Source organism: Lentinula edodes, assembly GCF_021015755.1.
Source record: "Lentinula edodes strain Le(Bin) 0899 ss11 chromosome Unknown C8R40scaffold_60, whole genome shotgun sequence".
Lineage (NCBI taxonomy): Eukaryota > Fungi > Basidiomycota > Agaricomycetes > Agaricales > Omphalotaceae > Lentinula > Lentinula edodes.
This window is the reverse complement of record NW_025764366.1, coordinates 175,056-188,423: the sequence shown is the minus strand read 5'-3', so window position 1 is coordinate 188,423 and position 13,368 is coordinate 175,056. Positions and strand designations below refer to the sequence as shown.

The 13,368-nt window shown below is 46.7% G+C and overlaps 3 protein-coding genes and 1 non-coding gene across 4 annotated transcripts; all 4 read right to left on the bottom strand.

The window, feature by feature from the left end:
- Positions 1 to 1,472: 1,472 nt before the first annotated feature.
- Positions 1,473 to 3,405, bottom strand: C8R40DRAFT_1060451 (uncharacterized protein; the record flags this gene model as incomplete). Its single annotated transcript, XM_046225351.1, has 3 exons — positions 1,473 to 1,609; positions 1,667 to 1,882; positions 1,950 to 3,405. 3 exons carry the CDS (start codon positions 3,403 to 3,405, stop codon positions 1,473 to 1,475), a joined length of 1,809 nt encoding a protein of 602 aa, XP_046080132.1.
- A 952-nt stretch (positions 3,406 to 4,357) lies between these two features.
- On the bottom strand, positions 4,358 to 4,441 carry C8R40DRAFT_t275. The gene has a single exon. It is a non-coding gene; the product is annotated as a tRNA-Trp (tRNA).
- C8R40DRAFT_1132511 (P-loop containing nucleoside triphosphate hydrolase protein) lies at positions 4,432 to 8,589 on the bottom strand. Its single transcript, XM_046229243.1, has 8 exons — positions 7,645 to 8,589; positions 7,466 to 7,590; positions 7,360 to 7,412; positions 7,183 to 7,290; positions 6,987 to 7,126; positions 5,818 to 6,906; positions 5,685 to 5,762; positions 4,432 to 5,606 (listed from the first exon to the last, which is right to left on the bottom strand). Exons 1-8 carry the CDS (start codon positions 8,262 to 8,264, stop codon positions 4,745 to 4,747), a joined length of 3,075 nt encoding a protein of 1,024 aa, XP_046080131.1. The 5' UTR covers positions 8,265 to 8,589; the 3' UTR covers positions 4,432 to 4,744.
- Positions 8,590 to 10,466: 1,877 nt separating this feature from the next.
- C8R40DRAFT_1132502 (DAD family-domain-containing protein) lies at positions 10,467 to 11,917 on the bottom strand. Its single transcript, XM_046229242.1, has 3 exons — positions 11,518 to 11,917; positions 11,141 to 11,239; positions 10,467 to 10,737 (listed from the first exon to the last, which is right to left on the bottom strand). The coding sequence occupies exons 1-3, from the start codon at positions 11,766 to 11,768 to the stop codon at positions 10,671 to 10,673; spliced, it is 417 nt and encodes a 138-aa protein (XP_046080130.1). The 5' UTR covers positions 11,769 to 11,917; the 3' UTR covers positions 10,467 to 10,670.
- Between the last annotated feature and the right edge of the window lie 1,451 nt (positions 11,918 to 13,368).

The window sequence follows — 13,368 nt, the reverse complement described above, 5'->3', positions numbered from 1 at the left end:
AGGTTACCTTGTATGTACTAGCGGACCCCTGCGGGGCACGATAAACCTTGCTTGATTTCAATTTTCACATGGATACTGTAAGTACTAAGGATGGAAAAACAAGCAAGGATATGAGCCAGATTATAGAAACAGAGAATAGAATCTGTTGAAATGGCTGAAAACAACATTAAAGCGCCTAACGTGTGAAAAAAATGCACGGGCGCTTGGTAAAGACGGGGTGGCAAAGGACCTAGCAAGCTCTAGCAAGCAAGGTGATAGAGTGAAGTAAAATTACACTGCGCAAAGAATTCCTACCAATGTTGAGCGCCCGTCTGTGGATACTCCTCGCATTCTTCCAGATTCAGAAGTCCCTCCCTTCTCCTTCTGCCGATACTATGATATCTACCACATTCTACTACATAGTAGGTCCCGAATGCTCGATATGACCAAGTTTTTCTCTCTGACTTGAGGAGATTTTTTGACACCAAGAATTTCGGTTCGACGGGATTATAATAGCAAATAGGGACAGTGCCTCCAAGCCCTAGGGTGACACTATATTGTAGAAAATTGAGCCTTGAAGCTCGAGGGACAGGTTCAGAAGCATCCGAGGGATCTACAGTGTATGTACGTACTCACCGAGAAATATTCGTCTTCTGAATGTTATCTGGTATTCTGTCATTTTACAATGGATCGTTTATGTATATCGGCGTACAGCGTGTTCTACCGTTGAATAGAGTACATACAATTTTAAATTTTCAAGATATCGGACTTGAAGAGACAATGGGTGAGGGGAGATGAGAGTCGGGGAGAAGGCTACGGAAACAGGGCGGGGAGAAAAAAAGTCTGAATGGAAAGAATATTGGGACAATCGGTGGAGAAACAGACATGACACAAAGACAGGTACTCGGAGGGGGAGTGGAGACGATTCAGATAAGGGGAGAACAATGGATAGGAGGAGGAAATCGAGACCGAAATCAAGGTAAAGTAAAACGTTCATATTCTACTCTACTTGTAGGAAAACATAGGGTGGGAGAGGGAGAGGGGGAGGAAGAGAAAATGTGCGATAAAGAAATCACTGCTGCCTACAGCCACCAAAAAACCATGTCCTTATATATAATTGGCGTATCGGGAGAAATATCGAGCGGAATACATCATTAACATCGCAAAAAAGCCGTAATAAGCCCAACACATAAAAACCCACAGCCGACGAAAAAAAGCAACGACGGTGTGGATATAAGAGACAAAGATGCCTGTGAAGATCCTGCTGACCAGGCGGATTCGGCATGATATTGGGGGACAAAAGGAGATTGGGAGAGTTGGACACACTGTCAATTGCGGACGAGGTGACAGAAGAGCGAGGAGCAAGGCAAAAGAGGAGGATCATATGATCGTGGAATGGAGATGGGCCATATGATTTGTGGGGACGATGAGGGAAGGACATAAGAACCGCAACACGAACGAGGAGCGATGTGTCCTTAACGAAAGGGAACTGCTCAATACCCATACCCGCCTGTCTGCTTCGCCGCGCCCGCATTGACAGTCTGGGAAACCGCTACACCACCTCCCTTACCAGAAGTGGCCACGCCCATACTAATTGGCACTGTCTGTGATGCATTTGATGAAACTGTTCCTAGACCATGTTTGTTCAGCCCTTCCAAGCTCTTTTTTGAGAATAGGTTGCTTTTACCTAAATTTATCAATCCCGCGCCTGCTCCTGCTCCAGGTCCTCCGACACTGACACTACTGATGCCCGCTCCGCCCACCAGGGCCGATAGACGAGATATCTCTTCTCTCGAAGAGACGAGAGCGGACGTTAGTCGCTCGTTTTCTTGAGAAAGGTATTCGACTTTTGCTTGCAGTTGAGCAAGCCAGGCCTTTTTACGCTGACGGCATTTTAGTGCAGCTGTTGGGTCATAATTAAGTAAAATGGTTCACAAGCCAAAGACGTAAGACGAGACGGTAGGACCTACCCTGTCGATTCCTTTCTAAAAAGTTCTTTCTCTTTTCTTCCTCTGTCTCTGGCTTTTTGTTCCTCCCTCTTCCGCCTGTTGTCGTTTGCTGCTGTTGCATCTCCCTCATAACTTCGTCATCGTCATCGTCATCTCCATCATCTTCCGGATCGAATTCCTCAAACTCCGGACTCGCCTGTTTTCGTCTACCACCTGAGGGTTTGGCACGTTTCGACGACCGGTTTGTGATCGTACCGGCGTTGCCGTTTATTGCCTCTGAGTTTTTCCGTTTGGATCCACGTTTCCCGGTTGCGCCGTTCGAGTTCCCATTGGCGTTTGTCTGAGCGGAGTTCGCTCTCGCCTGCTCTTCCTCCCTCTTGGTAAGCTCCTGATGAGCTTGGCTGAGAAGGAACAGACCGTTGGCAGCTGTCGACGTAGCATTGTTCGCGCTATCGAGGTATGAGTTGTTGTGAGGGTTGGTGTTTTCGTTATTCGAATGGGTATGTGAGTGATGGAGATGTGAAGGTACTGTGGGCGGGTTGGTATAAGAATTCTGTTGCTGCTGACCCTGCCCTGACTGACCCTGACCTTGGATCTGGCCTTGAGAATTATTCAAGACCCCAGTAATGGCGTTAAGTGTATTAGGTGTAATGGTGCCGCCAGGTCCGACACCATTGACGCCATTCAAGTTGTTCATACCACTGTTATGCATCAGAGCTAGGAAGGCAGCTGTACCTGGAGAAGCAGGGAACGATACTGGACCACCGACGAGTGGTGTAAGACCCGTCCCGCTTAAGCCATTCAGTGCAGGAGTCAACCCTGTTCTAGGAGTCAGACCCGTGCGTGGAGTGAGACCAGTACGGAAGGAAGAGGGGTCAAATTGCAGTCCTGGTGGTGCAAGAGTTGAAAGAGGATTCGAAAGATTCGACGAAGGGGCATTAGGATCCTGAGGTCCAGTTAGCATGGCTGGGCTCAACGGTCCACTTCTCAAACTCGAGTTAAACCCAGTTGCAGCCCAAGGATGTCCGAATGAAGATGATTGATCAGCTGGAGAGGATATGGCTGCGACTGGAGGGAGCATAGGTCGAGGAGATATACTACCATTATTCGAGACATTGGAGTTGGGAACGGATGCAGTTCGGCTTTGCGGGCGTTGCTGGTGGTCATCGGCTTCCCGATCGGCAGATGAGCCGGATTTAATAGTGAGGATAGATTCGTTAGAGGGAGGTCCAAGATCATCCTCTATCTGAACTTTTTTGTCACTTTTACCGTTTCTGCCGGTTTTGTCTTTTGCTGCTCGTTCTCCACGGACATTAGAGTGATTGGCAGACCTCGGAGCAAAACTCTGCTCGAATGGATTTGGTTCCAAGTCGAAATCAGAACGATTTTGACGCTGTATAGATGGAGGCTGCTTTGAAGATGATGAAGAAGCCGAGGGTGGTGGTGAGCCTGATATGCTTCTCGGTTTTGAGACCATGCTAAGTTGCTATACGACAATGGTGAGCGTTCATACATTGTGCATATAACATACGAGACAATCGAGATTGTAGAATGAGAGCGAGGTGCAGATGATTATTTGTTGGATTGAGCATGCAACCTACGCGCACAACAAAAAAAAACATAGAACATTCGACGACGATAAGCTCAACAACATAGAAACAAAAAGGTAAATCATAGAGTGTCGTCATCACTTTCGAGGTTATACCCCACGACGACAAAGCTCACGACCAAGAAAATCAAAGAAAATCTAACCGATAATGGGCATTTACCTTGAATACAAATTGTGACGCACTTGCTCTTTCGCTCTCTTCGAATTCGTTGAGCAGTGACGTTGTACGGTCTGGAGCTCTTAGGGTGTTTGGAAAAAAAAAGGAGATGAGAGTTATGACGAAGGCTGACGTCGTTAAGTGCCTCAATCGCCAATGTATATATCCTGTGTATGTAATCAGAACAGAATTCAAACCGGGAAATGCAAACAAAGACAAGTAAACAAGCCTGAGATTTGCAATTCAAGATTCTACCGAAGTTCTCACGTGTTACGCGCCGCCCTATGAACGTTTACGACGGCGCTCAACCTCGACGAACCGACTGGAACAAGTACAGAGCTCTGAGAAGGACGCACAGGACACTGTATCCAGCAATGGCATTCGGGACGTTGGAAGGAAACCCTGAATGAAATTACCTAGCTGCTGTAACCATTAGCTTCCGTCAACATTTCGGCCTCGAGGCAGGGAAAAATTAGTTCTTCCGTAACGATCCGCAAACCTACGTGGCGTTGAAAGTGTAACGTCGTGGTTGCGAACTGTATGTAGCTCGCACACGGAGTGTGTGAGAAAGTATGCAAGGATAAATATGTTGTTTAAGGTGTAGGAGAAGGAAGCATAATCATAAAATTAGCAAAAGCAACTGAGGAAAAAATCTAACATGTATGACCCCGACCCGGATTGAACGGATGACCTTGAGGAAACTCCAATAGTCTGGAATCTCACGCTCTACCACTGAGCTACGGGGTCTACAAAGGTGTAAGAAATACGAATGGCTCTGGTTGAGAGCGGTTCTGTGATTACAAAGCAAGGCCATAGCAGAAGACAAAGCGAGGTGCGAGATAACAAGGACGACTAGAGCGAGAACAGGCCATATGTATACATAAACGGATACAAAAGATTCCAATGAAATAAACAAAACAAGAAACGGGAAGAGAGGAAACTACGTATGTAGAAGAAGGGATAAGATGACACAAGTGTTCAAAGGGAAAATGCAAAACATGAATGTTGTATCAAACCCCAACAACAACCTTGACATTGCCTTACCTCCGGTCAATCCAGCCGCGCTCGTTTCTGCTTCCCATGAATTTCCACATCTACATCCCCGACCCCATCTTCATCACGCCCAAACCCACGTCCTGAGAACCCAAGCCCCCCAAGTCCACTATACACCAAATCCGATACCTTCCTCGTTTTCCTCTCGCTCCCATTTACATGTCCTCTCTTTGGCGTAGTCGTCCCTCCTATTCCTCCCGAAGGTGTACGATACACGGACCCACTGATATCCACACCACCAACTCCAGTCTTTCCATTCAAACTCATACCCAACATCTTTCGTTTATCCGAAACCGTAGAAGGACTTTTCATCGTCCCAAGAGTAGTGATAGTCGACACTTGTTGTGGCAGTTGTTTCTTTCTAGGTGAACGGCGCAAAACCTTTGCAACTCGCGTTACCCCGAATTCATCTGCCTCTGCTTCAGCAGTTTCAGTTTCCGCCTCAACTTCTTCGTCGATGTTTCCTAGGTCTTTCCCAAATCCGTGTCCATGGCTTGTACTGGAAGACAGCGGAGGAATGAAAACATATTCTGAATCTGAATGGTCTGCCGGTTCCCGACTGACGCTGCGTTTTCGTTTCGAGCCTGTCAGAGATAACTGAGAAGTCCGCTCTGACTCGAGTCTCGTATCCGCAGAGCTTGATTTCCGAGGACTTTCCGAGTTGGTGTTGGAATTCGAGCTGGAGTTTTCCTTGCTCATCTCCTCGTGTCTTGATATTGAATGAGACGACCGGTGAGATTTAGACGACCTGGACGATTTCGACTTGAGCTTCAACTCCTCGCCTTCCCGGGGGTGCTGTCTCTTCGGCGTCGGGACGTAAGATTTACCGTTTCTGACTGCCCATTCGACGTCGATGATGCTGAAAGTTTGAGACATAGGAACAGGCAGTGTGAGTAAGGAGGATGAGAACGGAAAGAGACAAGAACGGAGGACGTACCGTTCACTCAGTCTTGTATTATCTGGCACAAACAGTGCAGCATGTCGATAGAGCGAAAGCGCTGTGGCGAGATCGTTTCTACACCAGGCATAAACAGTTAACTTAAGCCAGCAGATGATTTCAAACAACTTACTTCGCACTATACCCTCTTGCAAGATCGACATAGATCTTCCCCATCTTCTTCCTCTCAGCAAGACTCATTCGAGCCACCGACTCTGCATCGTCTGTGGAATCCAACAAGCCCGCAGCAGCCGCAGTAAGAGAAGTTTGCGAGTTCCGGAGAATATCTGAGGTCCCAGAAATGTGCGCAGAGGAAGACATCGACATCGACTCTGTTCCCGGAGCAGACGCCGATATTGACAAAGAAGTTGAGGATGAGGTGGAAGCTGAGAACATTGAAGGTGGATCATCTGCAATGAAAGCACTGCTACTGGCACTAGCTGCAGCAGAAGTAGAGGTGGATGAGGAGGCAGCAGCTAACTGAGCCTCCAAATGCGCAATGTGCTCTTTATAATTCCTTTCTATGTCGTCCATCGTTAGTTTCTCCTCGTCATTGTTGTTGTCGTCACTGTCTCCGGGTATCCCGTGGATCTCAGGCCCAACCGAATCTACTTTCATTGGCGAGGTATTCTGATCGACGTCCATAGCTTCGACCACGAGTAATTCAGTTTCCACCTCAGCTTCCTCCACTTCTACTTCTATAATTTCTTTTTCTTCGACGTTTTCAGTCGTGACCATCTCCATAATCACATCAGCTGTATGAGCCTCCTGCTTGGAGCTTGTCGAGGAAGAAGACGAAGTAATATGTGGCCGCGATTTCTCCTGCTGAAGTTGCTTCTCTCTCGCCTCTTCCTCTTCTCTCCTTTGTGCTTCCTTCTCTTCTAACCTTCTCTTCACTTCTGCCTCGACGGCCTTGTTGATTCGTTCGTTCAAATCCGCGTCATCAATCCCGGCCTTCACACCTAAACCTCCAACACCAGCAGCAGGACCGAGCCCAAAACCACTCAACCTCGAGTGTCCACCAGATCCATACGAAGGAATCCTCGATCCGGGAGCAGGAATATGTGACGCAGACACCCGTCGACTCTGAATCGAGGTCCGTCTCATCAACGATCCTGTGGTGGGAAGGAACTCCTTCTCTTTGACGACTTCTACGGGAGGAGGCTTTTCGCGCTCGTTCACGACCGTCTTAGTCTCGATGTTCTTCGTTCGTGATGCGAAACTACATAGATAGGTAGAGGATTTTGATCAGCAACAAGATGACTTCAGACAAACGCTGAAATGCGATAGAAGTCAACTTACTTGAGCGTGTTCAACACGTCTGAGCGAAACTTGACCCCCGGAGCTAAATTACACAATAGAATCGTCTTGCCTAGCGCTTTACCTCCGAGTGAGGCAGAGAGCAGACGGGTGAGATTAGAGTCACGGTAGGGAATACGGGACTGCGTTCACTGTATGAGTGAACAGAGAAAGAGCCAATCAAGAAACCGGTACGTACGGCACCAGTATTCAACGCATGCACAACCTGGCCAAGCGTTGAAAGGGATTTGTTGATCGCTGCAGATTCAGCGAGACGGGTTGGATTTGCTAACGAGTTTCCGGTATGCTACCAAGCAACGAAGAAATGATATACGAGATGAGCTGGATAAAGATCTTGACATCGTTTTGTACCGACCTTGTTATTTTCTGATCCAGCCAAGTCAACCAAGTTGATTTTGCCATTATAAGCTGAAAGATGATCGTGAACAAGGACCGAATATCACAACAACAGTTGGACGCACTCATTTCTCGGGTTTCTGATGTAGGTGCGGCAATTAGTTCAACTTCTATCGACAGCATTGCATGCGAGCGAGATGAAGCGCGATTGAGGAGCGTTGCGCCAGTGGTTCGATTTTGCGAAGCGGTTCTAGACACACAGATGGGTAAGGGGGAAGGAAATCAAAACAAAAAACAGTCACACCGAAATACGTTCTTCCAATCATCGAAAGACTTGATCGGTACCCTGGTCAATCCGACTACGAACGTCTCGCCCTTCGCATTCGTTCTAATTGGTAGCTTTTCGTGAGTCCGTTGAGAGACCAACAAGTCGAACGCATCGTCCTTATACAACTCGAGGTAACTCATGTGGACCTCGAATTTCGAAATCATCCCACTCTCCTTTCCTTCCTCGCTCATCTCAAATAGGACCCGCACAGAGCGAGGAATAATACCAGGCTCCGCGGGCGATCCTTCCATCGTATGTGTCTTCCCAGACGACGTCGGTCCATAAGCGAGGATTGTCAAGGTATGACCTTTCAACAAAGGCGCCAGATGTGGCGCCACAGCGGTGTCAAAAAGTTCTAGTTGGGTCGTATCAGGTCCAAAGGCTGTATGAAATGCCGTTTGCGAATTTTGGACTTGAGTTGTACCAGTCTTTGTACCAGTTGAGGATACCGAGACCCAGGAAGTAAACGGAATGGGTCGGGCAGCGGATAAGGTGTGGTCGGCGGGAATCGGAACAACAGAGATGGCATCGTCAGTGTGCTCATTGAGGAGCGGAGGTCGTATTCGAGCAACGATTTGTACAGGCTGTGTACTCATCGTTGAAGTAAGAGTACAAGTATTTCAAATGTTCAACCGTGCAACGGACATGTGATCGTACTTTTCTCACATTGTGATTATTCAAAGTCGACGTTGATTCCTCAATACACACCACGAACGCGAACCACTTCCGGGCTTTCGACACGCGATATAACTATACGAACGCCCTCCCTATGCTCTTGGCACAGGTATTATCGACGTGCAGGATATGTCCTCCTTGACGGAGCCCTCAAGATCTACAACAAAAAGGTAAATCACCGATTAGAATATCGTTCATGCGGTAAATAAACCAGAAGATGCTGAAAGTTTAACTAAAACCTGTGATATATGTATATATGTATCTACTCACCAAACCTCGACGTTGAATCTCGTTCTGTGTAGAGCAAAGCCTAGGTGAGTAATGAACTTCGAGCCATCATTGACCAGCTGAACTCACAAGAAATTTCTTTGAAACCGTGCTAGACGTATGCATTCCCCCTAATGCAACTTGTTGGAGAGCCCCATAGTACCCCATCCACGATGAAATTCGAAGATGTTTTTCCGGGTCTTTGTCAGCGTTTAGCTAAACCGATAGATCAATCCGATTGTTAGTACTGAAGTGCTGAATTGCCCCATACCTCTAACGCAAATACATCCAGGACCGCTTGGTGGATGATAATATTTTCTATTTTTGATACCTTCATTCTCGAGTCTCAATTCTTGCTTGTCAGGTAAGGAGGGGTGTGTATTACCTCCGCATTTTCCTCCACTTTTATACTATGAACATCCTCCATTCTACTATGTAACACTCATGCCATACAGACGAAGAAGATTCCGGATTTATTCTTTGATCCCTAACCCCCCCTAGGCCTATTAATTGATTTCTTTTGTGGGTGATACACGCACAAAAAAAATCTAAACAATCTCACCCTTATAGATAGCTTATTTAATTGAGTGTGATTAGTTGATTAGTTGATTCCTCAGTGTGTGCTTGATGACTGCTGTAAGCGCCGAATTAGGATTTTGGGTCTTCGGGCTGTACAGGGTTTTGCATAATTTCGTGAAAGGACCCCGGAAGCTCCTGCAGAACCCCACCCACCCAGGCGGCCTGAACTCCGTTAATTCGGATAAGGAACGTCACGTGAAATCGTAAAAATTGCGCCGAAAATACTGAAGTTTCTTCCCCAAGCCTGGAATTGTCTTTCTGTACATTTTATTGACTATTATCGCTGCTTCCGAAGCTCTTCTGAGCTTCTTTGCCCAAACTCGGGTGCCAGAACTCCACCTACCTTCATTGGACCACCAAGTCAGACAGCAGATACCCAAAGTCTGCTATCTCGGACAGGGCAGGCCTAAAGTATACTAATTTCAGGCAAGGAAAATGCCAATAAGTTTTTTTTTTGCAGTTCAAATATATCCTATCTTATCAGCTGCATGATGTGATAGGGTTCTTACTATGCAATCCTTTCTTCCATAAGTACCTATGCCTCGTGTATAGTCAAGCCTGTAATATTTCTGCCAGTGCCTGTCATTCAATTTGCAATTTAAGCACCGTAATTCCCTTTTTTGCCTAAGGTAGAGCTCAAGCAAATTCCGCACACATCACCTGACCGGCGTGACATGACCTTCAAAAATTAATAGCCGCCGTTCATCGACATACACAGAAAATTGGCTTGCAAGGAAAGTTTTGCTCGAGGGATCCAAAACTTTCTGCGCGAGCCGATTTCAAGAAGGCTGATTTCTAAGACTGCTATTAATTTTTTCGTCAATCAGAATTGCAGTGGGTCACAGTCACCTGACGTGTGCGGATCTTGCTTGAGCTCTACCCTTATTTATATATGGTACAAAGTCACATAGTCTCGAAACTGTGGCATGCACTGAAATATTACTGCTGTTTGGTTTAGCAGTGTTTACGTCTGTTTTCATTCCTCACAGTATGCTATGTATGGAGAGTTGAGGAGGTTGCACGCAGTGCTTACTGTGCTGTAACAGTATGATGTAATTTTCTGTACAGAATTCTTCGGCTCTTCAAAGAATAATTCGAAGCATTGTTTCCAATACAAAAAAACTAGCCCTGAAAATGGATGGTACACTAGAACCCTGGTAACTTCGCACACAGTTGTTCGGGATTTCGAATGTCAAAACAGCCTGTTCAATTTTAGGCTGTGTGTGGCGGCAGTGGGGGCACTTAAGTGAGCGCTAATTTATTTAGGCGCCGGCAGCTAGTAGTCAACATGTTTTGACGAAAATTCCTGGAATGAGAGTATGATACGAGAGAATCCAGATATGTAACTTGTATACATAGATAATGAGATATCCCATATGTAAGTCCCAACCTTTTCATCATCTTGGGCAACTTCTCCAACCTCTGCCTCCACTTCAGTCTTCTACCTCTTCTTCCTCCATTGTTCATTGGATATCCAACCCTCATCCGAGGAAATTATACACGAAAAAGTGAAGGACGATAGATCCAAGGACGAAATCTGCAAAGGCTCTGTTTGAGCATGGATGGGGATGAATGATGATCAGCAATGAGTGAGGACGAACGGAAGGAGGATGGGAAGAGGAAAACAAAATGGAAGACATCAGCAATCTGGATTCGAGACTTGACATCATGGAGAGGGAAAAGAACAAACGGATGAAGGATAGCGTATAAGAATCGGTGTAGTGTACAAAAACAAACGCACGATATGTGAGATGTGAGATGATTACAACACGAACCGAACGAATCGTGGACAATGAGCGAAGAAAGAACGAAGACGAAGGATAAATGAACGAACGAACCGTCGACTCGCCGGAAACGCGGCGGAACCCAATGATAAATAATGAAATGCAACGAACGAACGAACGAACGAACGAACGAAGAACGCAGGCATCAGAATTACATCTCAACTCACCGTTCATGCGAAACTTCCTTGAACTCCACCTTGTTTTCCGGATTGACCTGTTGTCTGAGGGATGCGGTTAAGACGAATTGGCCGACGGTGCTGGAGAACCTGGGGAGCGAGGATTGAGAGATATTAGGAGGACGAGAGAGTGACAGGAGGAGTAGGCATTAGTATATGTGTTATATGATAGGACGAAGTGAAAGGAAGTTGGAGTTTTCCCATTTTCTCAATCTCCTATATTGGTAACTAGCGCATTCCATCTCAATCCACCCAGCGCATCTTCCACTAACCAACGCGTTAAACAGCGCAATCGCAATCAGCACTTCGCGACAAAACATAGAACAAAACTCGTTACAGCCGAACCAAAAAAAAACCCCACAACTCACCCAGCCAAAAACGCATTAAACGGAAAGTTCGTTACAAGGACGCAGTAAACGAACTGCAACACCCCAGAGGAGACGAGGAATACGAGGAAGGCGTCGATGAATTTGAGACGGGGGGTTGTCTGGTTGGTATAAGCAGATAGAAGGGCGGAGATGGAGCTAGAGGCGGTGGTAGAGACTGTGTTTGAAGAGCCGGAGGCGGTTTGGGAGGAAGGTTTGGTGAAGGTGAAAGAGGAGGAGGATTTAGGTGCCATGGTAGCTCGAGTTTTGACTAGGTATCTGACAAGTTGGTGAAAGTGTAGACGAATGAAAGATTTCTTGTTATTGGGCTCTCAGAATAGCCTGCTTGGAAGTTATGTGTGTCGATGTTGAGAGAGCGCGACGTGGAAGCTTTTGGCGTGAGAATCGATTCGTAGGCGCTCAAATAATACCACTGTCAGTCTTCAAGCTTATCGCATTGCCTTCGTTAGCATAACCCGAATTCGTCTGTACGCGCATTTCCATTTCATCCACCGCTGTCGGTGCCCTTGATCTTCAATACTTTGCACCGATCTTCAACCAAATTATACCCTATGTGCTGAAGTGACCTCCAGTCCTGCAGCCCATTGGTAGTATGCTCCTGCGCTGGAAAAAATCTCCTATTCCGCTTTGTACTCGTCGCCGTCCATCTTCTACAACCGCCTATTACTCCGTATCACTCCCTTCATCCTAGTCTTCGAATGCCTTTCATTGACATTACATCGATCACGATAAGTATGTGTTCCTTGATCCCTATGGCTTTCCAAGTACCTCAAACGACTAACCCAACCAGATTCGTGGCAGAGTTTTAGATTTCATGGTATGCTGAACGAAGGAATTGTACATGTAGAAATCTCGACTGGGAATTCCATGGACACGGGTGAAGGAGGGAGGCATCGGAGCGATGACTGACTCTAGTACAACCTACTTAGGATGCTACGGTCGACGCTGTTGCTGAGAAGCTCGACACTGTCTTGTACGATGAGATAAATCCGGAATGTAACGAGGACAAGAAAGCTTGGATGAAGAGAATTGTCGGCCGGAGAAGTTATCACGAAACAGTGCTGGATTGCAAATAACTTGATTTCAGGTAGGTTGATTCGATTGTGCTCTTTTCCGCGATCAAATTTCGGCTTTTCGCTCTCCCTGTTGTCAGAGGGTCTTTTACACACTTTGACCCCCGTACATCTCGCTACCCTTCGTTCCTCTATGACTTATGAATCCATTCGTTCATCCGACTCTTAATTCGTGCTTTATTCATATCATCGTAACACTCTCATTTCACTTGCTTACAGAACTATGTTCGTATCACAGGTAATCACCTCTACGTCATGACAGCGAGCTGCTTCCCAAAGGAACTCGGAGAGTCTTCCCAGGTTCTAGCGAACCTCTTCCTTCGGACGCCGCTGCATCGTCTTCAACCTCTCGCACATCCATACCATTCGAAACCCCCCTACTTCCTCTACTTCCTCTACTTCCTTTACCCCTCCCTCTTTTCCTCAACCGTCCTAACATAATCCAACGCTCCATTCGACATTCGACATTCGACGATTCCGCGCTCGAGTCCCATGCAGACCTCCTCAAGGCCTCAGTCTTCCGTGCTGCGCACATTGATGTGATGATGATACCGTTCGAAGCATGTCTTGCTGTTACACACATCGACGATGTTCGGAAGCCCGATGAAGTATGTTCGAAAGCCCGATGAAGTATGTTCGTATCACAGGTAATCACCGCTATATCATGACAGCGAGCTGTTTCCCGTCTCGAAGGAACGAGGAACGAGGAAAGAAAGTCTTTCCAGGTTCTGGTGAACCTCTTCCTTTGGACGGACGTTGC